The following is a 24,362-nucleotide window of genomic DNA, read 5'->3' as shown; positions in this document are numbered from 1 at the left end:
TTTGGATGGGATGGTGGGTGGGCTGAGCCCCCACCTTGAAGTGGAAGACTGACTGTCTCACAGCCGCCCACACTCTGGACACCTGGTTGACCTGGAGTCCACTGTTACTCCACTTGGGGGTCAGGACCTGGTTTCCTTGGGCCGCACCCCAGTTCACTTGGCTGTCGTATGGAAGCTCTCGGTTTAATTCCCCATCCAGAGCAGGAACCCCATATGTGGCTCCTGTTCTTTCCATGAATATTTTAATTATTCTATTTTAAGTATATTTTCAATTCTTTATTTTCATTTTGTGAAAAATCTCAAACATATGGAAAGTTGAAAAGCTTCAACAGAGAGTATCCACATAGCCCCTGTGCTTTGTCCGCTTCCCCAGGTACCTGCCCAGGAAACCCTCGTCCATGTGTCTTATTTTCTGAAGGATTCCTAGGTTACCAACAGCAGTACGCATCACTTGAATGTGCTAGGAGGTGGAGCATTAAGTAGTGTTCAGGGGTCATGACCCAGAACCTCCCTCCCGCTCCGCCCCGCCAGCTTTACCCCAGCCTCCAGAAGCAGCCACTCTTAGTGTATTTTCAAGTCACACATTAGTTCAGCTCATCTCAGGGCTTCCGCTGAATGGAGTCACACAGTGGGCGCCCTTGTGCCTGGCTCCCTGCACCAGCGAGGTGTTTTTGAGGTTCATTCCAGCTGTTGTGCTGATTTTCTTCAGTTGCCGAGTAGGGCTTCATGACCAGCTCCCCTGCTGACTTGGTGGCTCCTGTGATGCAGGAGACTCAGGTTCAGTCTGGGTCAGGACGATCCCCTGGAGGAGGGCATGGTAACTCACTCCAGTATTCTTGCCTGAGAATCCCATGGACAGAGGAGGCTGGTGGGCTACGGTCCGTAGGGTCGCAAAGTGTTGGGCACGACTGAGCGACTAACACTTCCCCTGCCGACGGGCACATGGCTGGTGCCCGCTTCCGCCTGCCGCCTTCCAGCCTTTCAGTGCTTGAAGCCAGGACAGTAGCTAGGTGGCTTCTGTTCAGGGTGGCTCTGACTTGCAGGAAACTCTTTTCTTGAGCTTACATCTGCTCCTCTGCCACCCTGGCTCCGGGTCCAGCCTTCAGTGAACCTCGCAGTAAACCTTATTCCTGGAAAGCCCTCTGGGAAATTGCAGGCAGCTGCAAGTTGGGCTCTGCCTACCCCCGCCCCATTACTCTTTCCTTAAAGAGCCCAGGATCAAGCTTCTTAATGGAGACGCTGGGGGAATGGCCCTTTGGATACAGCAGCCTGGGCCGTCCCTCCCCACAGAGTGCCCCCACCTCAATGTCCCAGGGGCGTGGCTTTCTCAGAAGAACCCCGACCCCAGGACAGGAGTTCCATGCTGGCCTCGGCTTATCCAGGACAGCAAATAGCAAGGAGATAGGGCTTAGGGGAAAATCACAAAAAGCCAGCGTTGAGGCTCAGAGATTTATTTTTAATAGATCGCTAAGTGGTGATGGACAGGGAGGCCTGGCGTGCTGCGATTCATGGGGTCGCAAAGAGTTGGACACGACTGAGCGACTGAAATGAACTGAACTGAACCGAAGCTTTCATGGATAAGAAAAGTGAGGTGGATGTCCCACCTCTATGGGATGTGGGTCTGTCACTGATTCAGCACTGAGATGTGTGGACAGAATCCTGTTAATTAGATAAGGAGAGGCCTTTCGAGATCAACAGCAGAGAATCGATTTTCTGGATGATTTGTCAGTAGCAGGAAGGAGTTCCACAGGAGAGGGCCTGCCGATGAGGGCAGGGCGGGAGGGCTGGCAGGCAGGGGCCACACACATGGTGGGCCGGCAGCTCACGAGGACACACATGGGCCTGCAGCTCACACGGACACACACTGCTGGCTGGCGGCTCACGGGCACACACCAGGACGCCTGGCAGGGGCTGGGCTGTCAGTAGAAAGCCATAGGGCAGCATGGGGTTGGGCACCTGTCGGCAGGTTGGCACAGCAGAGACACATGAAGGGCACTGCAGGAACTCCCATAGCCCTGGGCAGGGCAGCCGACAGCAGGGCAGGCCGGCTAGCAGGAGCTGGGCACATAGCAAATCTCCTGGCAGAAGCTGGGCACACAACAGGCTGGCTGGCAGCTCACAGGGCAGCTGGTGTCACAAATGGTGGTTTGGGGCTGGGTAGGGTCGGGACAGAGGACAGGTCTGGTCTGGAGGCTCCCTTCCCAGGGTGCCCCTTATGCTCAGGCTGTGGCATCCTGGCAATGAGGCACCGGGTGTCTTCTTCGTGGCCGCCTGCTGTTTTTCCTCCTCCTCCCCCCAAGGGTCTCTTCCTGGAGCCTCCAGCTGCTGTGACTCAGTTCAGGAAGCTCCCTCAGCTGGAGGCTGACAGTGACCCAGAGGCCCTGGGATTTCTGGAATCAGAGCCTGGGTTGGATGGGGAAGGGCCATCAGGCCAGGACTGGGTCCCTTCATGATTTTCAATGTCCTCTCCAGTTTAACCACCCTGTCCTCTGTCCACACAAGCACAGTCACACTCACTGCACCAGTGCCCCCACTTGATTTGTCATCCAGAAGTTTCTCCCTCAGGGTCGGGCTCCTCACTGGGGGGCTGTGGCCACATTTTTGCCATAGTTATAGCAACAGGGCTCCAGTTTTGTGCCAAGTCTGAGCTAAGCGTTTTACGTGGAGTGTCTCATAACTGATCAGTTATCAACCTTGCCACCATTCAAGGGGCCGACAACACAGATATCCAGTCAGGAAGACCTGGAAGGTCCTGTAATGCATGCAGTTTCCACCCCTACGAACGAAGAAGCTCTGAAGCTGCTCGGTCTCACTGTGGAATCTGTGGTCCTTACTTGGCATCTAATGGAGCTGGGACTTTGGGGTTCACTGGTGACATAATCCACAGGCCAGAACCAGTTGGCACAGACAAGAGCGAGGGGCAGGCAGATGAAAATATTCATCTTGTTTGGTCCTGAAGAGCAAGGGTTAAGGGTGTGATTCCCCTCATGAGCATCCAACTGAGGATTGCCCAACCAGGTCAGGCAGCCCCAGGTAGGTCCCAGGAGGACTGGGGTGGAGAGAGGGTTGAACCACCTCCGATTTCTCCCCCCACCCAAGGGTCTGATCAGCCAGGCAGGCCCTGTGAGGCAGGCTGGAGCCAGTGTGGAGACTGGGGTCCTCCTCCAGGGCATGGGGCAGCTGCTGGAGTGTGGATTACGAGTTCCTCCCGCCCCACTCCCCGCCGTGTGTTCTGTCTACACATCAGCCTTAGCACGTTATTCTATGGTGGGTGCTGTTTATTGGGGTGGCCATCTCTCAGGACAGTGCTGCTCCCTCCTCGGAGGCTGTGTCCCGGAAACCCTCTGCCCCTGTGCAGCCCCCGTGTGACTGCCGGTGTGGACAGAGGGGACGCCCCTGGGAAGTCCTGTGAAGAGTCAGACACCCCAGTAATGAAGTCACCCTGAGGCTGAAGACCACTGTGGTCTCAGGGGCTAAAGCATGGTCAGAACTTGCAAAACTAGTGGACTGAGCTGACCTGAGACCACAGCAAGTGACCTCGTGGCCCCTAGACAAGCCCCTTGTGGCCGTGGTTTCAGCCCTTCACACACTCCTCCTTGGGCTCTGACCGCAAGTCAAAACCATAGCTAAAGAAAATTCAGGGCCACCCCATGTGACCACGTGTCCATGTATGACCTCGTTACTGAATAGTGTCCATACATTTGAAATTGTCAGTTGCCTTACAAGCCAGTCTCTAGAAAAGTGAAATGCTAACCTTCTGTACTTGCCTGCTTTCCACCTCTCCTGTGTTCCTTATTCCCACTGTACAGGCAGTGCCTTCCTGAGCCCATTTCTATTCCACCTCGAGGAATACTCTACCTCAGTATGTCTTTTAATGCAAGTCTGCTGGTGAGGAATCCTCTTGCTTTTGTTTTTCTGAAATTGTTTCACTTCACCCTCAGCTTTGAAGCTTTCCTTTTCTTTTTTCCTTCGCTGGATCTAGAATTCTCGATCGGCAGCTTTGGTCTTTCATCATTTTGCTGACGTCATCCCACTATCTTCTGCCTTTTGCTCTGTTTGATGAAAAGTCAGCCGTGTTCTTTTTCTTGTATGTAGAGTGTTTTTTTCTCTCATTGCTTTGAAGATACTTCTTTTTATTTGGGGTTTTCATCTCTAATGATTAAGTGCCCAGATCTGGTTTTCTTTATATTTATCCTGCTTTTGGGTTTTCTAGGATTCCTGGATCTGTAAATTGTTTCAAATCAGCTTCTGAGGTTGAACTTACATATATTTTAGACTGTTTGATATAGTCTCGCAGTTCTTCTCAGTCTTCTTAATTCTTCTTGCTCCTTCAGATTGGATAATTTTTTATTCATATATCTTCACATTCATTCTTTCTTCTTCCACCTTCAGTCCGCTGTAAGGCCCACCCAATAGATATTTTATTTCAGCTAGGGTGCTTTTCAGTTCTAGAATCCCCCCTCCCTCAGCTGAGATGTCCTATCTATTAAAAATTGCCATTCCTCAACTGAGATTCTCTATCTATTAACCCACGGATATAATATTTTCCTTTGATTCTTTGAACATATCTTCCTTCGATTCTTTAAACATACAGCTGCTCTAAGTCATCACCTGCCAGACCAATATCTGGACCATCCCAGGCTGCATCACTGTGTTTTTTTCCCTTTAACCATGAATTGTATTTTCCTATATCTTTCTTACAATTTGTATTTATTTGTTTACTTTTGGCTGTGCTGGGTCTTCACTGCTGTGAGGGTTTCAGTGGTTGTGGCGTGTGTGCTCAGTAGTCGTGGCTCCTGGGCTCCAGAGCACAGGCTTAATAGTTGTGACACGTGGGTTTAGCTGCTCCACAGCATGTGGGCTCTTCCTGGATCAGGGACTGAACCCATGTCTCCTGCATTGGCAGGCGGGTTCTTTACCACTGAGCCATCAGGGAAGCCCTTTCCTGTATCTTTTACGTCTAGTGATTTCTGATTACATATTAGAAATTATGAACGTTCAGAGAGCCTGCATTCTCTTATCTTTTACTGATGACTCACTTTTTTGTCTAGCGAACAGTCACTTACTAACTGGTCACCTTGAGCTTGTTTATATGGGTTTGGTTTTACACCTTGTTAGGGTGTATTTGTGGAAAGTCCAAAGTACTTCCTGAGCTCCCCATTTGGGCGAGACTTCATTTCCAAACTGTCTTCCCTGGAAATCTTTTCGTGGTTTGGCCAGGCTGTCAGGATGGATCTGGAGCAGGTTTCACTTCAGGGTGAGGGAGGGACCCCTGCTCCATAGGTGCAGGCTGTGAGGTTTCAGTGGGATGCCAGCAGAGGTCTACTAATCCTGCAGCAGCTTCTCCATAGCGTCCAGTGGTCTTGAACTGAGCATGGACAGCTCCTCATTCTTCTGATTTACTGAGGGTCCTTTCTGATGCTCCCCTGCTCAGATGTTAGGTGCTTCCAGTGCCGACCCCTGGCCCTTTCTGGCTTTGTCACTTGCTTCTCTAACTATGAGGCTATCTCAAGATGAAGGACCAAGGTCACCACCCACCAGAAGTTCTCCGAGACTCAGCCCTTTGTCCTCTGGACCCTCTGGGTGAGGAGTCCCCATCCTTCCTGTGTCTTCTGGTGCCCCACCTTCAGCTTGATACCCTGGACACTTGGGTGTCAGACCGATGCACTCTGCTCTCCTTGCTCCACAGTAGAGCTGACATGGGAGGAGGGTGGTTTCCGTGGCTGTTTGAGGACCAGTATCACACAGGGAGGGACATCTGGAGATTCGTACAAAAGTGGGTCAGGTCAAATTTTAAGGAATGAAGCAGAATCCAGACAGAGCCAGGAAGGCACTCAGGCAGGATGCCAAGTGAACAAGAGCTTGAAGAGGGGCAATTAGTCATGAAGGTAAGTAAAAGCCAAACAAGCAACTAAAAAAATCTACAACAGAAAAGTATGTCTTGGGAGATAGCCCGGAAGAGGCAAAACAAGGAAGACAACAGTCGCGTCTGTGTTGTCCAGACGCCCACGGCCTGGGTATAAAGGCCGTCCAGGGAGGCAACCTGCAGACATCACCCACCTTCCTCCCGACACCAGCCAGCCCCACATCACCATGTGCCACACCAGCTTCTCCTCAGGCTGCCAGGCTGCCTGTGTGCCCAGCTCCTGCCAGCCATCCTGCAGCATGTCCAGCCCCTGCCAGCCGTTCTGTCTGCCAGTGAGCTGCAGGCCAGCCGTGTATGTGACTCCTTCCTGCCAGTCCTCTGTGCGCCTGCCTGTGAGCTGCAGGCCTGCTGTGTATGTGCCTGTGAGTTTTAAGCCGGCTGTGTGCCTGCCTGTGAGCTACAGGCCGGCCGTGCTGGTGGCCCCCTCCTGCCAGTCCTCCGGGTGCTACCAGCCCTCCCGCCCCACCCTGGTCTATAGACCCGTCTCCTGTAGCACCCCTTCCTGCTTGTGATCACGAGCCTCCTCCCAGCTGCTCCCAGTGCAGACGGGGTCACTCCTGCGTCCCTCCCAGTACAAGTCTTCAGTGGGCCTCCAAGTTCTGCACGTGGCAGATGAAAAAAGCCACACTAAACCGACCTCTGAACCCGGGCAAGAACATGGCTGGATGATCTGGACCCTTCTGTGAACTGCTGCATTCCCCCCAGGAAGCCCTGGTTCCCAGGGTCCTTCTCTGTCTCCAGCAGGAAACCACACCCCACGTGAGCCGAATAAACTGTGCTTTCCCCATGCAACAGTCTCTTCCTAGCTGTTTTTCGTTTCTGTTTTCTGGCTAGCTAGGCTATTACCAGGGCTTCCCTGGTGGCTCCAGGGCTAAAGAATCTGCCTGCAAAGCAGGAGACCCAGGTTCGATCCCTGGGTTGGGAAGCTCCCCTGGTGACAACCCACTCCACTCTACTTGCCTGGGAAATCCCATGGACAGAGGAGTCTGGTGGGCTTCAGTCCATGGGGTCGCAAAGAGTTGGACACAACTGAGCAACTACAGTCACCACCAGGCTGTTACCAAGAATTTAAGGCTGATCATGTCTTCAGTGATCCCTGTCCCCAGCGGCTCATGGGAAGGTGGGAGGTTTTGGGTGGAGGGAGTGGCCAGTGAGGTCTGAGTGCACGGGGCCCGGGCAGCGACTTGCCTTGTTTCTGGCATCCATCATGCCCTGCCTCAGGGAGAGGCAGCTTCTCATCTTGTTGGAAGTCATCCCGCTTCCTGAATCACAGAGTCAAGTCCATTGGGGCAGCTTTGACTCATCTGGAGTCAGGTTCACAGAATTAGAATTGCTCTAGTTTGCGGCTCATGTCTCACTTCATCCCTGGCCCACATATCACACATTTTAAACTGATAATTAATGATCAAGTATTGGTTCTTATAATAAACCTCATGAATGTCCTACCTAACATGGAAAGTAGAACATCAGTGATTTACCCCTAACTTCTTGGGTACGTTTCAGCTAGAAACGTATGGTTATTATTCCATTACCTTCAACATCATAGAGTGGATCCACATCTCTGTATTCTTGAAAGGTAGAATTTCTGATTTGCTGGTTTCCCACGATGTTGGAAGGGCGCTGTCCCAAATGTAATCTTCTGGAACTTACTTTTTTCACTCTTTGTGGCATAGCTAGGTTTCCTCCACAGGCCTGTGCCATGTGGTTTATCGGTCTAGACCCCTCCCCGCTGTCTGCTCGTGGGACTATTTCAGGTTAGACCTACTCCAGTGGAGGGCTGGCGTGCAGGGGCCGAGTGGGCAGTGGGCGGGAGGACGTGGCTGTGGACTGTCCTTGCTCCTCCTCCTCCTGTTGGCATCTGTGACTTTTCTGTTTAGGCCAAGCCAAGCTCCACCCTGAGAAAGGTGCTCAGCAGAGAGAATGATAGCACAGGGCAGAGGCCAGCCCTGCAGGATAGTGCCGGGCAGGGAACTGGTGTGCACAGCGGGAGCAGCTTCACCTAGCTGGAGGTGTAGGAAAATTGACTCCCTGCCACGTGCTCTGAAGCAACCTAAATTCCATGCCTTTTGTTTCTGGGGGTTTATTTTGTAACGGATTTTCCTGGGAGCTTTTCTAAGATGGTGAGATGAGTGTGGTTTGAGACACACAAGCACCATGGTGACTGGCTGTGGTCTCTTCTTCGTTTCCAATTGTAGAGAGAGCCTTGCCCCGTTCTGAGCTTCCTTTGCTCACTGTTAAGTGTGGTGGCCATCCCTGCCCACAGGCAAGAGGACACAGTCCCTCCTGGGGCTGTCTCACTGCTGACAGCCGGATTTCCAACCTTTTAATTTATGTCCTGGAGGCAGATGATAGAGCTGATCTGTCCAGGTGATCTGGAACATACTCCTATTGTTTACATTTCAAGGACTTTGGGTAAAACTGAGCCAGAAATGGAACCAGTCAGCTTGGCCTTATACTCTCATATGCATGCGCACGCCCACAGGGTACACTCTGCAGCAGAAGTGAAGTCGCTCAGTCGTGTCCGACTCTTTGCGACCCCATGGACTGTAGCCCACCAGGCTCCTCTGTCCATGGGATTTTTCAGGCAAGAGTACTGGAGTGGGGTGCCATATGCAGCGCACACACACAAACACACGCGTAAGTGCTCCCACTCGCCATATACACCGACGCATGTGCCCACACGCAGTGTAAACACGCGTAGGGCACGCACACACGTGCACACGCACACTCACGCACGCACCCGCAGGCAGCACAGGGCGCCCGCCCCCTCCCCCCACGGTGCGGGCTTGCTGCGCGCTGCGCACCGCGCACCGCGGGTCTTATGGCCATCGCGGCCTCCACAGCCCGCCTTGCCTGCAGAAGCAGAACCGGCTCTCTGCTTTCAGGTTAGTCTGGGCTTTACTTTCCAGGCCGCTGGCGGAGCTTACAGCACGGCTGAGCTCGTGTGGCCTGTGGAGGCAGACAAGTGTGGGCTTCAGTCTCAGCTGGGGCAAGTTCTTTATCGGTTCTGAACTGACTTTCCCTCATCTCAAGAAGGGAGCTACCTTGCAGAGTTGTAGAAGAGATTAAAAATAACATATGTGAGCTTTGGGCATAATGCTTGCCACAGAGTCTTAGAAAATGTTAGCAAACAGGCCACATGGTAAGAACCTCATATAATGAAAAGCCAAGGTAAAGAGCTGTGAGAACATACGAGGGATTATGATAAGGGATTCAGAACCTGTGTGACAAAGAGGGAGACTCAGAACTATGGCCCCCGGGTTTCCTGTCTCAGGGGTGCACGCGGGGATGGAGATGTGAGCCCCAGCTTCCCCGCGGAGCCCTGTCTCGGCGCCTTCGTCTGTCGACCTCTCCTGGCTCCAGGTTGTTACTGCAGGCGGTTCCTCTGGCCCGTCTCCATCTGGACCACATGTGTGTGCTCCTCCCACAAATGCTGCAAATATTCACTGTTTTCTTCTTTGTGTCAGTGTCCCTTGAGCATGTCTGTCGAGAAGTGCCCTGCTCGTGTGTGCGTGCCTTCACCAACTCCAGCCACACACACGTGCACACACACACAGGGGTGCACACACACGTGATGGACTGGCTCTGCGGGTGGTTGAGCTAGCCTATGGTAGTTCCTGTGACGCTCACTGAGAGGGTGAGGATGGTGTGGGGGGCACGGCAGGGGCCGTAGCTTTGTTGCTGGGTGGGCTGTGGGCGAGATGAAGATGCCAGCAGAGCCGCAGCCGGGAAACGGGTTTTACTGCCTTTGAAGCACCTTCCCTGGCTCTCCCCCTAGGAACCCCCATGTGAACTTGGGGTTTCTCTCCCCAGTACATTTCTTCATCCAGGGCCTGAGACAATACATTAGATCCTTGGTATGGCTTAAAGATCAGATGTTGTCATACGCTGTGTATCTTTTTGTAACTTGCTTTCCCCCTCCACGTTACATTGGAGTAACTTATCCTTGCAGATACGCCAGCTCTTGGCATCTGTTCAGGGCTATATGATATTCCACTGTCCAAGGTGACTTTGTGTCACTTTGGAGACATTTATTCCTAGATCATCTGTGGTATGGTCTTGGCAGGTAGATTCTAAATCCTGGTTCAGTTTCTTTAGGGCCTAAATGTTATTTACGTTTCTAATAAATTCATCATAGTAAGTTTTAGTATCTTCAGAGAATTTATTGGGACAAAATTGTTGAAATAGCCAATGATTATTTTAAACTTATTTCTTATTCTTGTAGTTCTGGCATAATTTTCGGTCCCAATATCCTAGGGGCCTTTATTGTGCCTTCCGTTTTATTCTGCCAGCCAGTTCCACAAGCCAAACATTTACCTTTTCAGAGAACCATCTTTTGACCTTGTCGGTCTCTGTGGATAACTGTTTCTGTTTAATTTCTGCCCCTGATTTTTCTATGCATATATTGAATGATTTTAACTACTTTTTCATGATACTGTTCATAGACAAGCTTCAGAAAACAGCGCAGATATTTTCAATATGTCATACAGAGGAGAAAAGTCAAAAGGGAAATGTCAGTCCCTTGTTTCAAAGTGACAGTAAAGTCAGTTTCTGGCCTGTTGTAAAGGGGTATCATCTTGTGATAAATACCATTTTAGGGGGTATCTAGCTGAAATTCTTTGACGGATGTAGAAGATTCACATGTATTTATACACTGCACACAATTTTTTGTAGGCCACTGTGACATTTTCTCATGAAACTGGAAATTCTTTGAGACGAAATGTACCTGAACTATTAGTTAACAAAGTCTCATTTCAGCAAGATTCATCTGAAGCTAGAGAAAAGTAATCGAAAAATTTCAGATTTTGAATACATTACCCTTGAATGCTGTTGGTCTGCTCACTCTGCCGTGTTCTGAGAAGAGGTGTGTCTTTTCTGTGTTGGAGGCGTTGTCTTTCTTCCTTGGAATCTGCCAGGTTCTGTCACTGCTGAGAAGTCCCCTCTTCATTGTCCTCTCTGGCCAACCTGCTCCTTTTGTGACCAGCCAGGTGCTGGGCCATCTCCGTCAGTAGGAACTGATGACAGGTGGGGTGAGAAATTCAGGCGGGGCTTTACTGGGGCTCGTGCTGCAGTGGAGGGGGGGAGAACAAGTGACGGGTGCCCTGCTCGCTCCCCGAGGAGGCGTGTGAGCTGGTTCCTTAAATGGGTGAGGGCGGTGGCAGGTCCAAGGGTCAGGCCAGAGAGGGGTCCTGGGTGGTCTGCCCACCCGCTTCTTGGTGTTGTGTGCAGGGGGTGTGAGCAGGACCCTGCCTTTGCTCCTGACACCTTGGAAGTGGCAGTTGGGTTTTTGGTCTTTTTGTATCTTTTGTCCACCATCTGTCCCAACTGCACGCGCAAGCAGTTACTTTCCCTCTCGTTTCTTGGTATCTGTAGCTGGAGATGACGTTTGTCCAGATGCAGGCCCCGCAGCGAAGGCCCCAGGCCCCAGCCCCTCTCTCTGGTGCTGTGGATGCTCGCTGACCTGAGTGCTGTCTGTTTTCACCATGTGGATTTCTTCATAACAGTGTGCTTTCATTTCTGGAATCTGGCCTCTGTCCCTGAGTGTTGCCTCTCCTCGCTTCTCTCTGGAGAACCATGTGGAGTACTGACCCTTCTCTATCTCCCAGGTCTGCTGGCTGCTTGTCATTTTTTCAATAAATGTCTTAGTTTTATGTAATTTTTTAGGTCAGGGTCTGGTTTGTGTGCACTGGTCTCCCCACCTTGCCATCCCGCCCAGGCTGCGGGCTTTTATTGCAATGATTTTTATATGTTTTGGCTTTAGCGGTTGTCTTTGATTCTCTCAGATACATCTGTTTTAAAAAATAGTATCTGATTCCTTTCTCATGTTTTTTATCCCATGTTTTGGTTCCTTGGATGTTAAAGCACGCTTGCTTACAAGTCTGTGGATAAGAACCCACATCATGAAGTTCTGGGGACATCTGTTGTGTCTGCCGGCCTTGGTGTGTGGACATGTGTCCACACGCACTGGGTTGGGGGCTGTGAGCTCACACTCAGGTTCTCAATTGTGTTAACGCTGCCCAGTGGGCTGGGGGCTTCAGGGAGGTGTGTGCTGGGGCCAGGTGCAGCTCATTGTAAACCATGTCTCACGGAGCACTCCTGAATCAGTAAAGACCCGCCTTACAGATGGGAACACTGATGTGATAGGCAGGCATGTGGCTACCAGGAGACAGTGTCTTGTAGATGTGGTATAATCCCTGCCAGGCACGGGTGATGGGGTACTGAGCCCCCTAGGTATTAGGGGAATTAAATGGAAGTGGTCTTGTCCGGGTTTCAGAGACAAGAAAGGAGAGCAGGCAGGCCTCCAGCCTTGCTCCTTTCCTGTCTGGACACTGCCCTGAATATGTGCCTGCTCACGAGTGAAAGCTGAGAGGCACTACAGATAACTTAGGGAGCAGGTCTTGGAATTCTTGAGCCTGTGGAGGAGGTCTGGCCAACCACACTTGGGGTTTAGCAGCATCCTAAGACTCACAAGATAAAACAAGCAGCATTGTAAAAAAACATAAAACCAGAGCTGCGATTTGCTCACAAACTGACAATGGTATCAGTCTGTGGCCTGGAATTATAAGTGGGAATCCCCAAAACTGCAATTTTGAAGTCTCACCTATGGAGCAGGCATGCTGCTCAGGACCTTTTCCCCAGTGGGACTCCAGATTGCTGTTACATGGGACTTCCCAGCACTGTTTGAGGCTGGATGTTGGCTGGCCCAGTTAGGTGACGTATGTGGGTTACCTTCCTCTACTGTCTCTATTGCTCTGATCTTTTAATGTTTGTGTATTGAAAGTAAGTTAGATAATCCTCTATTAAATATTGGTAATTCTCTGCTAAATATTGTTTGTGTATAACGAGTGATTTCTTTTGTTAATGAATCCTTTGAACCTGAAACCAAAGTTAAAAGTTTAGGTGAAACATTGAATTGGCACTGTGAGCAGAATTCATGAAACAAAATGCCAGTCTTTAAGAAGAAAGAGTTTAAAGTGGATGAAGCTTTTATTCCTGGATGGGACGATCCACTGTATTGCTTATTAGCTAATGAATGGGACATATTCACTGGATTGTGTGAGAATTGGAACCTTACATTAAAGTAGACTGAACCTTTAGAAGTTATTGAATGTTTGTGGCTAGCGCCAGTTTAGAAAGGATCAGAATGTGCCATGCTGGGTGGCAGGCTGGATCCTCCTCTCTGCCTACTGTAAGGTACATGAAGCTAAATTAAAATTGTCTGAAGAGAAGTTACAAGGGGAAAAAGGATTATGCGGTTTGTGAGGACGATTGTCCATGCCATTAAATGCAATGCCAGAATTATATTTTAGCTGACCAAGTCTTCACTTTTGAAGTTGGCTCTCTTATGAGCTGGCCCCCGCTTCAGCTGCGTCTCCCACTCTAATAAACTCTATTCTCCTCTCATCTGTCTCATATCTGGGAATTCTTTTCCAGCCCGCGCACAGACCACCACACCAGGCTACACACGTCACGTGAGGGAGGGGAGGACGGCAGATGGTGGGGCCCGGCAGGAGCGCAGGCGTTGCTGCACACTCACGCTGACCCACGTGGCCATCTGAGGGTCGCCTCACGCACCATGGCCAGGACTCCACTGCAGCGACTCAAGGCTGCCCGCCTGGGCCCCCTCAGCGGGTGTGGAGGTGGACGTGAGGGCAGGGCCTACGGCCCCGCTCCTCTCCATCCCCGAGCATCCATGACCAGGAGCTCCCTTGGCTAGGCGTCATGGTGGTCAGCACGCTGGCTGGATACCCCGGGTGCTGCTTCCCCCTGCTGAGGGCCAGGCAGTGGCTGGAATGGGCTGGGGGAGGCTGTCACCACACCCCTTCTGTCCTGGCGCTAGACCACCTGGTCAGGGCTCTTCACGGGAGTGGCCAAGCATCCCCTGGCTCATGACCAAGGGCAGTGTGGTGCTTGGCTGGCCTCGCAGGCTGCAGGCAGGACCATGAGGGCAGGGAGGACAGAGGTCAGCACCAAGCTTGGGCCCCCCTCGGGACATCCTCACGAGGACAGGCCAGTCCCCAGCCCTGCCCCCTAGCCTCTTTGCACACACAAACTGCCCTCCCGGCCCCGGGGCATGGGCTCCTGACCATTTCCGAGGAGAGGGAACTAGGTGGATGAGTTTATTAACCAGCCAGTGGGGTGGGCTCCTGGTTCAGCAACCCAGCAGGAGCGGGTAGGGTCTTTGATGATCAGCCAGTTGTGGGGCCTGGAGAGCTTGTTCCCGCGAAGGGCAGAACCAGAGGGTGAAGACCTTTGATGGACAGCTCAGCTTCCAGGATCAGGAGCCACGGCTTCACCCACTGTAACGTCAGCAGCAGGCGGGGATACAGAGCAAGGCAGGCACGCAGAAGCAGGTGGTGCAGGAGTGGGCCTGGCACGCCGTGGTCTGGCAGGTCACAGGAATGCAGCAGGCGGGGCTGCACGCGCAATGAGGGTTGCAGAGCGGCTGGCAGGATGTGACCGCGCAGTCACTGGGATAGCACAGCAGAGACCCGCTGGGGTTGGGGGGTTCGCAGGCACCCCCACACACCAGGGGTGGGCAGCAGATGGGGGCGCAGCCCAGGGCACCACAGCCGGCGGGTGAGCCGACGCAGCACATGGTGGTGGGGCTGCTGGTCTGGTCTGCGGGTCCCTCCCCAGCAGCCTTTATTACCCGGGACGTGCGTCCCGGCAACGCGGCCCCTCTTTGTGCTGTTGATCCTGCTTGCACTGTCCTGTCTGTGTGCCGGGGGCCCCATGAAGCCAGTCCAACAAGGACAGCCTGCAGTCTCCGGGGTGGGATGGCCGTGCTTGTGCTGGGCAGGGCTCGTGCTGGGCAGGCTTTGTGCGGTGCTGGCCACTGGGCCCTACTGGTGGTTTGAGGTAGGCAAACTGCCTGAGGAGTCAGGGTCCCGGTGTACCTGTCCTGCCAGTCCCTGGGTGTCGCTGGTGGGCACCAGCACTCACATGCCCTGGGGCGTCTGTGTGTGCTGTGCATGGGGCTGGGGCATGTTGCTCAGCCCTTCTGCTCAAGTCCCCACTGGGCCTCTTGCTGTGGGGACATCTGGGCATCCTGCCTGCCGGTGTGGGGACCCGTTGTTGGGAAGGAGGGGAGAACCCTGGGTGGCTCCTGCCTGCACGGCTCTGTAGCCCCTGGGGAGGACAGACCAGCTGGACACCATTGAGAGGGAGGAAACTGAGCACTGTGTGGGATTTCGGATAGATAGCTTACGGTTGGGTACTGCTCTTTGATCCAGTTTGAAAATCTCTGTCTTTTGATTTTGACGTTTAAACATTTTGCATTTAATGTAATTGTTACTGTTTTTAAAGGTAGAACACCGTCTTGCTAGTTGCGTTCGATTTGTCCCATCTGTTCTTTCCCCTCATTTCCTTCTTTTTAGCTCTAATATTTTTAATTATTCTGTTTCATCTCTACTTTCAGCTCATCACTTATACATCTTTTGGAAACTGCTTGACCTAGAGTTTATACTATACGCCTTTAACAGAACCCAGTCTGCTTCCAGACAATCTGCTGCCATTGCATCCGTGCTGTCAGGATTCCACAGCCCCGCACTTCCATTTCCCTTTCAAATCCTTGTGTTATTGTCATATTTTACTTTTCCATTTATTAAGAATCCCACAGTGCACTATTGCTATAGTTGCTCTAGACAACTATCTAATAATGATTTTTACATTTATCTTCTCTTGAAAATCATTTCTCGGGCCACTCTTTTCCTTGTGTAGGCCCAAGTTTCTCTATGCTGTCATACTCCTTGAGCTGAAGAAATTTTCTTAATATTTCCTATAGCACCTATCATCTGCTGATCTCTCTCATTTTTTGTTTACCTAAGAGAGTGTTTATTTCACTTTCAATTTTGAAAGTATTTCCCAGTTTTGTGGGCTGACAAATTTTCCTTTTAGTATTTTATAGATGTCATTCCATTGCCTTTTGGATTGTCGAATTTATAATTAGAACTCTGATGTCATTCTTATTTTTACTCTTCTGTACATGGCATGTATTTCCCATATGAGTGCTTTCAACATTTCCTCTTTTTTTTTTTTTGACAGCCACTATTTTATTTTATTTTTATTTTTTATTAAAATTTTTTTTTAATTTTTACTTCATTTTACTTTACAATACTGTATTGGTTTTGCCATACATTGACATGAATCCACCATGGGTATATACAAGCTCCCAATCCTGAATCCCCCTCCCACCTCCCACCCCATATCATCTCTCTGGATCATCCCCATGCACCAGCCCCAAGCATCCTGTATCCTGTATTGAACATAGACTGGCACTTCATTTCTTACCTGATAGTATACATGTTTCAATGCCATTCTCCCAAATCATCCCACCCTCTCCCTCTCCCTCAGAGTCCAAAAGTCCGTTCTATACGTCTGTGTCTCTTTTGCTGTCTCGCATACAGGGTCATCATCACCATCTTTCTAAATTCCATATATATGTGTCAGTATACTGTATTGGTGTTTTTCTTTCTGGCTTACTTCACTCTGTATAATCGGCTCCAGTTTCATCCATCTCATTAGAACTGATGCAAATGTATTCTTTTTAATGACAGCTGCTATTTTAATATGATGTATGCAGGTCATTTTTTTGGTCAGGGCTGGGGTTGGGAGAAGACCCTTATCCCACATGAGGTGCTCTGGTGTTTCTAGGCTTATGTCTTTCATCGCCTTTAGAAAATTTCTCAGATATGATTTCTTCAAATATTTCTTCTGTGAAGAGATAAGTCCTATGCCTTTTCTCTCTTTGGACTCTAGTGACATGCATCAGTGATAGTTTGATATTGCCCCAGAATCTGTGATGTCCTGTTCTGATCCCCACCCCCACCGTCTTGCTCTTTGCTTTTGAATATGGTAGTTTCTACTTTCCCATCTTCAAGTTCAGCATTTCCGCGCTTGACTGTGTCAGGTCTACGCAAGAGCCCATGGAAGGAATTCATCTTTGATGTTGTATTTTTATTTCTATACTTTTCTTTTGACCCTTTCCTCTATTTTCCATCTCTCTGCAGCAATCCCCCCTCTGTTCATATGTGTGGTCCTTGTTTTACACTCAACCCTTTAACATATTAGTCACATTTAATTTTAAATTCCAGTGTCACGACTGCAGCATCTGGGTCACTTTGAATCTAGTTGTATTGACTGCTTTGTCTCTTGCCAATGAATTGATTTTTCACTGCTTTTTTGAATGTCTTCTAAGTATTGGAGAAGGAAATGGCAACCCACTCCAGTGTTCTTGCCTGGAGACTTCCAGGGACGGGGGAGCCTGGTGGGCTGCCGTCTATGGTGTCGCACAGAGTCGGACACGACTGAAGTGACTTAGCAGTAAGGTTTGTCAACCTCAGATGCGTTAATTTGAATGGACACAAGCTGTGTTTCTTCCCGGGAATAGGTGTCAGGTCATCAGTGTGTGGGGACATTTGAATCAACCTGCTCAGATGTTGACCGTGGTTTGGGTTTTGGTGCTTTCTGAGGACCTTCCAGGTACCAGTGACTTCAGATTCCTTGTGCGGTTGTCAGCATCTTATGCTTAGGACCGGGGCTATGGACACAGTATTTTTGCTCTGCCCTACATTCTTTAGCTGCCCCTGCATGCCTATCACAAGAAGTGACCTCTACATCTGTCTGCCTTTCCCTGCTGGAGACTGATGCTGCTCAGGCAGCTATGCTGGCCAGGCTGGAGCCAGGAGGAAAGTGGGGCTCTCTGGTCTTGGCCCAAGGTCAACCCTGGCAGGCCCTGTGTGCCTGGGCCTGAGGGGTGAGGCTTTCTCAGATCTGTCTCCTCTCCCTGGGATGGCCAGACTCCCCTTTGTGTGTGTGGTGGGTTTGTGTGAGCCTTCTGGTCTCCCTGTGTGGTCATCCTTTAGGCACCAGGTCAGAGCTGGGTCTGGGCCTGTTTCCCACCCGCCACTCAGAGGTAGGGGAAGTCCTACCCCTCCCCCAAAGTGAGTCTCGAATGGCTGATGTGGGGACATACCTGTTAGGTAAAAGACGACCAGGACATCAAAAGAGTGTCTAACAAGCTTTTAATGGGGAAGCGCTCCCGGGCGGGGTTCCCGGACCCAAACGAGGCAGGTCGAGGAAGTCCGCACCTGGACTCTGCTGGGGAGTGGTTTATATGCATTCGTTGTGGGGGATGGTCAGGCTAGATCGCCCAAAAAAAGTACGGTTAATGGACAGCGGTTCAGACAGGCCGCCAGGCTGAGGCGTCCCAGGCTCACAGGTCCTTCTACGTGGTTGGGGTGGGGTGGCTTTAGCTGGCGAAGTGTGCTGTCATTGGTCCCGGGGATCTGGGAGGCTCCTTCCGTTAGGGACCTCCCCCGCCAGCGGGAGAGAGGAGGGGCAGCCCATCATGACCCCGGGGTCCGGCCTTACAATACCTTCCCCACCCTCCACCCACCAAGGACCCTCCACCTTCAGCTGAGCTGTCAAGAGGGCTCTTTGAGGAGAGTCCTCTGTACTTATGATTTGTATACACTTTCAAGAAGAAAACTTCAAAATATGTGAAGATAAAACAGGGGGTCAGGGTGCGTTGAGTACAATGGTTTATTTGTATTTGGCTCACATAGGGTGTGGTTTCCTGCTGGAGACAGAGAAGGACCCTGGGAACCAGGGCTTCCTCTGGGTAGGGGTGGATGCACCAGTTCACAGAAGGGTCCAGATCATCCTGCCACGTTCTCACCCAGGTTCAGAGGTTGGTCGATCATGCTTCTCATCTGCCACATTCAGAACCTGGAGGCCCACTGAGGACTCATGTTGGGAGGGGTGCAGGAGTGACCCCGTCTGCATTGGGAGCAGCTGGGAGGAGGCTTGTGATCACAAGCAGGAAGGGGTGCTACAGGAGATGGGTCTGTAGACGAGGGTGGGGCGAGAGGGCTGGTAGCACCCGGAGGACTGGCAGGAGGGGGCCACCAGCACGGCCGGCCTGTAGCTCACGGGCAGGCACGCAGAGGACTGGCAGGAAGGAGTCACACACAGGGTGGGCTTGTAGGTCACTGGCAGACATATGGCTGGCCTGTAACTCACGGGCACGCAGGTCGCCTGGCAGGGGCTGGACGTGCTGCAGGTTGGTTGGCAGAGGCTGGACGTGAAACAGGACGTGTGGCAGGGACTGGGCGTGCTGCAGGATGGCTGGCAGGAGCTGGGCACGCAGGCAGCCTGGAAGCCTGAGGAGCAGCTGGTGTGGCACATGGTGGCGTGGGGCTGGGTGGTGTTGGGAGGAGAGCTGGTGATGTCTGCAGGCTGCCTCTCTTGGCAGCTTTTATACCCAGGCTGTGGGCGTCCCAGCAACATAGAAACGCAACTGTTGACTTCCTTGTGGTTGTTGCCACTGTGTTTCCCCAACATCTTATTATCCTGGGGCACGCTTTTCTGGGCTGTTCTCCTCCATAAATTAGTTTGGCTTTGAGGCCAGTTCCTTCCTCTAAACAGGATATTCTAGTTTGCCTTTCCATGGGATTCACGGTGTTTCTCCAGGTTATCATTGTGCACGGGGCACCCCCAGATTGACTAAAAGTACTGTATCCTTTTACTCCTTTTAATCTCATGCTGTCAGTGAAGACTTTGAGGCCATCATATATTTTGAGCTTTTACTTTGCACGTGAAAATGAAAGTGAAGTCGCTCATTCATGTCCTACTCTTTGTGACCCCATGGACTGTAGCCTACCAGGCTCCTCAGTCCATGGAATTTTTCAGGCAAGAGTACTGGAATGAGTTGCCATTTCCTTCTCCAGGGGATCTTCCCAACCCAGGGATCTAACCCAGGTCTCCCTCATTGCAGGTAGATGCTTTACCATCTGAGCCACCAGGGAAGCCCTCAAGCTTTTTTACTTTGCATAGGAAAACATTGAAGCAGGAGCCTGCAAACTTCAGTCTCTGGGGAAAATCTGTTTTGTTGCCTGTGTGTGAATGAAGTTCTTTGGTGCACAGCCACACACATGCATTTAGTGTATCTAAGGCTGCTTTTCCCTACAATGTTAAGTTGTTGTGAGTGAAACCACATAGCTACAAAGCCTGAGATGCTTGCTCTCTGCCCTTTACAGGAAGTTTGTCAACTCCTGCCTTATTGTAATCATGCAAGAACTGATTTGCTCAGGCAGCAGATAATTCTGTGTGCTGGGGTAGAAACGTCCAGCTTCATGAGCCCTCCAGGGCAATGGATAAATGAGTGAATGAAAAATCAATGCATGGAATCATTCTGAGGGGTGGGGGCTGAGGCCCAGAAAAGAAAGCAGGTTCAGTGGAGAAGTGAGTGCTGGTGGGTGATCTGGGGGCCTCTGGGAGGAGGTGATGCTGAGCTGACAGTGGGTGCAGTGAAAGGTCAGGGGTGGTGGGTGCTCCAGGCATAGGCAGCAAGAAGGGGGTGTGAGGACCTTGCTGCAGAAACAGAAATATTCCAGGAGCAGTGGGAAATCCCAGAGTGTGGGGTGCCAGAGAACCAGTGTAGGGGGACAGACTCAGATCATAGAGCCTGAGGACCAGTCAGCACAACCTGGGCTATGCAAGAAGAAAGAGTCAGTGAACTTGAAGACATGTCAGTAGAAAGTATCCAATCTGAAGAAGAAGGACAAAGATAAGAAAAATGAAGAGGGTTTTTGAGACCATATCAGAAAGGCTAACATGCAAGTAATTTCAACCCCAGAAGAAGAAAAGAATGACACTGAAGCCTAAGGATGTTTTGAAGAAATAAGGGACAAAACCCCCAAATCTGATTAGGAAAATTCCAATTTACAGATCCAAGAATCATACACCACACCTAAATCCCACTCCATTAGGAGCAATGTAAAGACCACAGATTACAGAGTGAGACCGAGCAGCTTCAGTGCATTACAGGACCTTCCAGGTCTTCCTGACTGGATATCTGTGTTGTTGGCCCCTTGAATGGTGACAGGGTTGATAACTGATTGGTTATGAGAAAGTCCATGTTAAATGCTTAGCTCAGCCCTGGCATGAACTGGAACCTGGTTGTTATGATTATGGCAATAACGTGGCCACAGCCCCCAGTGAGGAGCCCCACCCCGAGGGAGAACCTTCTGGATCACAAATCAAATGGAGGTGCTGGTGCAACAAGTGTGATTGTGCTCATGCGGACAGAGGACAGGGTGGTTAAATTGCGGGAAGACCTTGAAAATCACCATGTGGGGGACCAGTCCTGGCCTGACGGCCCTTCCCTATCCAACCCAGGCTCTGATTTCAGAAATCCCAGGGCCACTGGGTCACTGTCAGCCTCCAGCTGAGGGAGCTTCCTGAACTGAGTCACAGCAGCTGGAGGCTCCAGGAAGAGACCCTCGGGGGGAGGAGGAGGAAAAACAGCAGGCAGCCACGAAGAAGATACCTGGTGCCTCATTGCCAGGATGCCTCAGCCTGGGTATAAGGGGCACCCTGGGAAGGGAGCCTCCAGACCAGACCTGTCCTCTGTCCCGACCCCACCCAGCCCCAAACCATCATGTGTGACACCAGCTGCCCTGTGAGCTGTCAGCCAGTCTGCTGTGCACCCAGCCCCTGCCAGGACGTTTGCTCTGTGCCCAGCCCCTGCCAGGCATCCTGCTGTGTGCCTTTGAGCTGCAAGCCTGTCCTGTATGTCCCCATGCATGGCAAGCACATCATGTGTGTGATCCCCTCCTGCCAGCCTTCTGGGTGCTGCCAGCCCTGCCCTGCTCTGGTCTGCAGACCTGATCCTTGCAGCACCCCTTCCTGCTTCTGAGCCCATGACCTGCAGGACCCCTCCCCTGTGTGTGGGATCAGAAGCACTGGGCTCTCTGACCTCCCACGAGGCGGCCCACACATCATCCTTCTCACACCTCCCAGACCCAATTAGATTGCGTGGCAGCAAGGCCGCCTGGTCCCAACCAGCTAGGCTGAGGGACTCACCCATCAGTGTCCCCCGGCCACTGCCCGGGTCATCCCCATGGTGCCCGCACTGGCTGGTTCAGGCTCAGAGGGCTCCAGCATCACAGGTCTAATAAACATCAGAGTGCGATGTTCACTGAGTCATCCAGGTCGGGATGTGCTTGGTTAGTTTGTCTTCCACACCCACACCTGGGGGGACATATGGGGTGGCCGGACACTGGGTTGGAGCCATCCCAGAGGGCAGATGGGCCATCTGTGGAATTAGGGAGGCAGCCAGGACCGCACCCCTGCTGGCACACCACATGGGGAGGGGCGTTCGGCTCCATGTTCCGGAACAGCGCTGAGAAGGAAGGAAGGTTCCCAGAGGTCTCAGTGACTATATGGCTCCCTGGTTTAGGGTGAGGAGAAGGTGCTGGGCGGTCAGGGCCACCGCGTCTCCCTCGGTGGCCCACCAGAGGGTGGGCGCTGAGCCTCTCGGATGCACTGGTGTCTGTGTCACACCGACAGAGTTCACCAGTGAAGCTGTCCGGGCCTCTTTTTGATGGAATTTTATTTTTTTTTAATATTCAACTTTTAAATAATTATAGATTTCCAGGAAGTTGCCAGAAAGAAAGTACAGGGAGTTCCTGTATACTTTGACCCAGTTTCCCTCGAAGATAGCGTCTTGGGTAACAAGCACAGAGCACGACTGGGAAGTTAACAGCCCACAGATCTCATCCAGAGCACGTCGATTTTACGTGTGTGTGTAGCTCCATGCAGCGTCTTCGGGTTTGTTATTCACACAGACACCACCACAGTGAGAGGCAGGACTGTACCATCACCACAAGGCTCCTTCCTCTACCCCAATACAGCCACATCCACCCACACTCGCGTCCCTAACCCTTGGCTACCACTAATCTCTTCTGTATCTCTACTCTTTTGTTAAATTGAGAATGTTATTAAAGGGTATTATTTATTGTTGTTATTTAGTCGCTAAGTCATGTCCAGCTCTTTGTCACCCCATGGACTGCAGCGTGCCAAGCTCCTCTGTCCTCTACTATCTCCTGGAGTTTGCTCAAATTCATATGCATTGAGTCAGTGATGTTACCTAACCATCTTATCCTCTGCCACCACCTTCTCTTCCTGGTGTCAGTCTTTCCCAGCATCAGGGTCTTTTCCAGTGAGTCAGTTCTTCGCATCAGGTAGCCAAAGTATTGGAGTTTCAGCTTCAACATCAGTCCTTCCAATGAATATTCAGGACTGATCTCCTTTAGGATGGACTCGTTTGATCTCTTTGCAGTCCAAGGGACTCTCAAGAGTCTTCTCCAGCACCACAATTCAAAAGCATCAATTCTTCGGCACTCTGCCTTTTGTATGGTCCAGTTCTCACGTCGTACTTGACTACTGGGAAGATCATAGCTTTGACCATATGGACTTTTGTGGGCAAGGTGATGTCTTTGCTTTTTAATACACTGTCTAGGTTTGTCACAGCTTTTCTCCCAAGGACAAGTGTCTTTTAATTTTGTGTCTGCAGTCACTGTCCACAGTGATTTTGGAGCCCGAGAAAGTAAAATCTGTCATTGCTTCTACTTTTCCCCTGTTTATTTGCATGGAAGTGACAGGACCGAATGCCATGATCTTAGTTTTTTGAATGTTGAGTTTTAAGCCAGCTTTTTCACTCTCCTTTTTCACCTTCATCAAGAGGCTCTTTAGTTCCTCTTCATTTTCTGCAATTAGACTGGTATTGTATGCATATCTGAGGTTGTTGATATTTCTCCTGGAAATCTTGATACCAGCTTGTGATTCAACCAGCCAGGCATTTCACATGATGTACTCTGCATATAAGTTAAATAATCAGGGTGACAATATACAGCCTTGTGATATTTCTTGCCCAATTTTGAACCAGTCAGGTGTTCCATGTTGGGTTCAAAATATTACCTCTTAATCTGCATACAGGTTTCTTAGCAGGCAGGTAAGGTGATCTGGTCATCTCTAAGAATTTTCCACAGTTTGTTGGGAACTACACAATCAAAGTCTTTAGCATAGTCAATGAAGCAGAAGTAGATGTTTTTCTGGAATTTCCTTGCTTTCTCTATGATCCAATGAATGTTAGCAATTTGGTCTCAGGTTCCTCCGCCTTTTCTAAATCTACCTTGTACATCTGGAAGTTCTTGTTCAAGTACCGCTGAAGCCTAGCTTGAAGGATTTTGACCATAACCTTACTAGCATATGAAATGAGTGCAATTGTATAGTAGTTGGAACATTTTTTGGCATCTTACAAAATGTCAGTTTTTGAGACTGACTTTATTCACTCCACACAACTCCCTTGAGATCCACTCAGGCTGTGGTGTCAATAATTTGCTCCTTTTTACTACAGAGTAAGACTCTAAGGTGTATATTTTTCTCAGTTTGCTAACCATTCAGCTATCAATGGGCAGGTGGGTTATGGAAAACTATGAATCCAATTTCTCCGATCGATATAGGGCTATTCAGTTTATATATTTCTTCTTGAGTGATTTTTGATAGTTTGTGTCTTCTAAGGAATTAATCTGTTTCAGTTAGTTTGTCAAATTTATGGGCATAAAGTGACTCATAATGTTCCCTTATT

At 50.6% G+C, this 24,362-nt stretch overlaps 5 protein-coding genes across 5 annotated transcripts in view; 3 read left to right on the top strand and 2 right to left on the bottom strand.

The window, feature by feature from the left end:
• The window catches only part of TSPEAR (thrombospondin type laminin G domain and EAR repeats), a 171,454-nt gene that overhangs the window by 22,321 nt on the left and 124,771 nt on the right, over window positions 1-24,362 (top strand). The window lies entirely within an intron of this gene.
• On the bottom strand, window positions 1,692-5,598 carry LOC114112923 (keratin-associated protein 12-1-like). Its single transcript, XM_027964086.1, has 3 exons — window positions 5,539-5,598; window positions 2,065-2,153; window positions 1,692-1,911 (listed from the first exon to the last, which is right to left on the bottom strand). The coding sequence occupies exons 1-3, from the start codon at window positions 5,596-5,598 to the stop codon at window positions 1,692-1,694; spliced, it is 369 nt and encodes a 122-aa protein (XP_027819887.1).
• Window positions 6,048-6,676, top strand: LOC101104203 (keratin-associated protein 12-2-like). Its single transcript, XM_027966634.3, has one exon. It carries the CDS (start codon window positions 6,094-6,096, stop codon window positions 6,436-6,438), a length of 345 nt encoding a protein of 114 aa, XP_027822435.1. The 5' UTR covers window positions 6,048-6,093; the 3' UTR covers window positions 6,439-6,676.
• Window positions 18,479-19,163, bottom strand: LOC114113904 (keratin-associated protein 12-2). Its single transcript, XM_027966630.3, has one exon. It carries the CDS (start codon window positions 19,115-19,117, stop codon window positions 18,743-18,745), a length of 375 nt encoding a protein of 124 aa, XP_027822431.1. The 5' UTR covers window positions 19,118-19,163; the 3' UTR covers window positions 18,479-18,742.
• LOC114112920 (keratin-associated protein 12-1-like) lies at window positions 21,372-21,629 on the top strand. Its single transcript, XM_027964082.1, has one exon. It carries the CDS (start codon window positions 21,372-21,374, stop codon window positions 21,627-21,629), a length of 258 nt encoding a protein of 85 aa, XP_027819883.1.

The sequence above is a fragment of the Ovis aries genome, chromosome 1 (assembly GCF_016772045.2).
Source record: "Ovis aries strain OAR_USU_Benz2616 breed Rambouillet chromosome 1, ARS-UI_Ramb_v3.0, whole genome shotgun sequence".
Classification (NCBI taxonomy): Eukaryota; Metazoa; Chordata; class Mammalia; order Artiodactyla; family Bovidae; genus Ovis; species Ovis aries.
This window is presented reverse-complemented; position numbering and strand designations above follow the sequence as displayed.

Coding starts and splice junctions, on each gene's coding strand:
- LOC114113904 (XM_027966630.3), bottom strand. CDS start 19,117: ATGTGCCACACCAGCTGCTCCTCAGGCTTCCAGGCTGCCTGCGTGCCC.
- LOC101104203 (XM_027966634.3), top strand. CDS start 6,094: ATGTGCCACACCAGCTTCTCCTCAGGCTGCCAGGCTGCCTGTGTGCCC.
- LOC114112923 (XM_027964086.1), bottom strand. CDS start 5,598: ATGGGGACTCCTCACCCAGAGGGTCCAGAGGACAAAGGGCTGAGTCTC. Junction 2,154..5,538: donor TGAGTCTCGGAGAACTTCTG/GTGGGTGGTGAC, acceptor GACCCTACCCAG/CCCCAAACCACCATTTGTGA. Junction 1,912..2,064: donor TGCCAGGAGATTTGCTATGT/GCCCAGCTCCTG, acceptor CTGACAGCCCAG/CCCCTGCCAGGCGTCCTGGT.
- LOC114112920 (XM_027964082.1), top strand. CDS start 21,372: ATGTGTGACACCAGCTGCCCTGTGAGCTGTCAGCCAGTCTGCTGTGCA.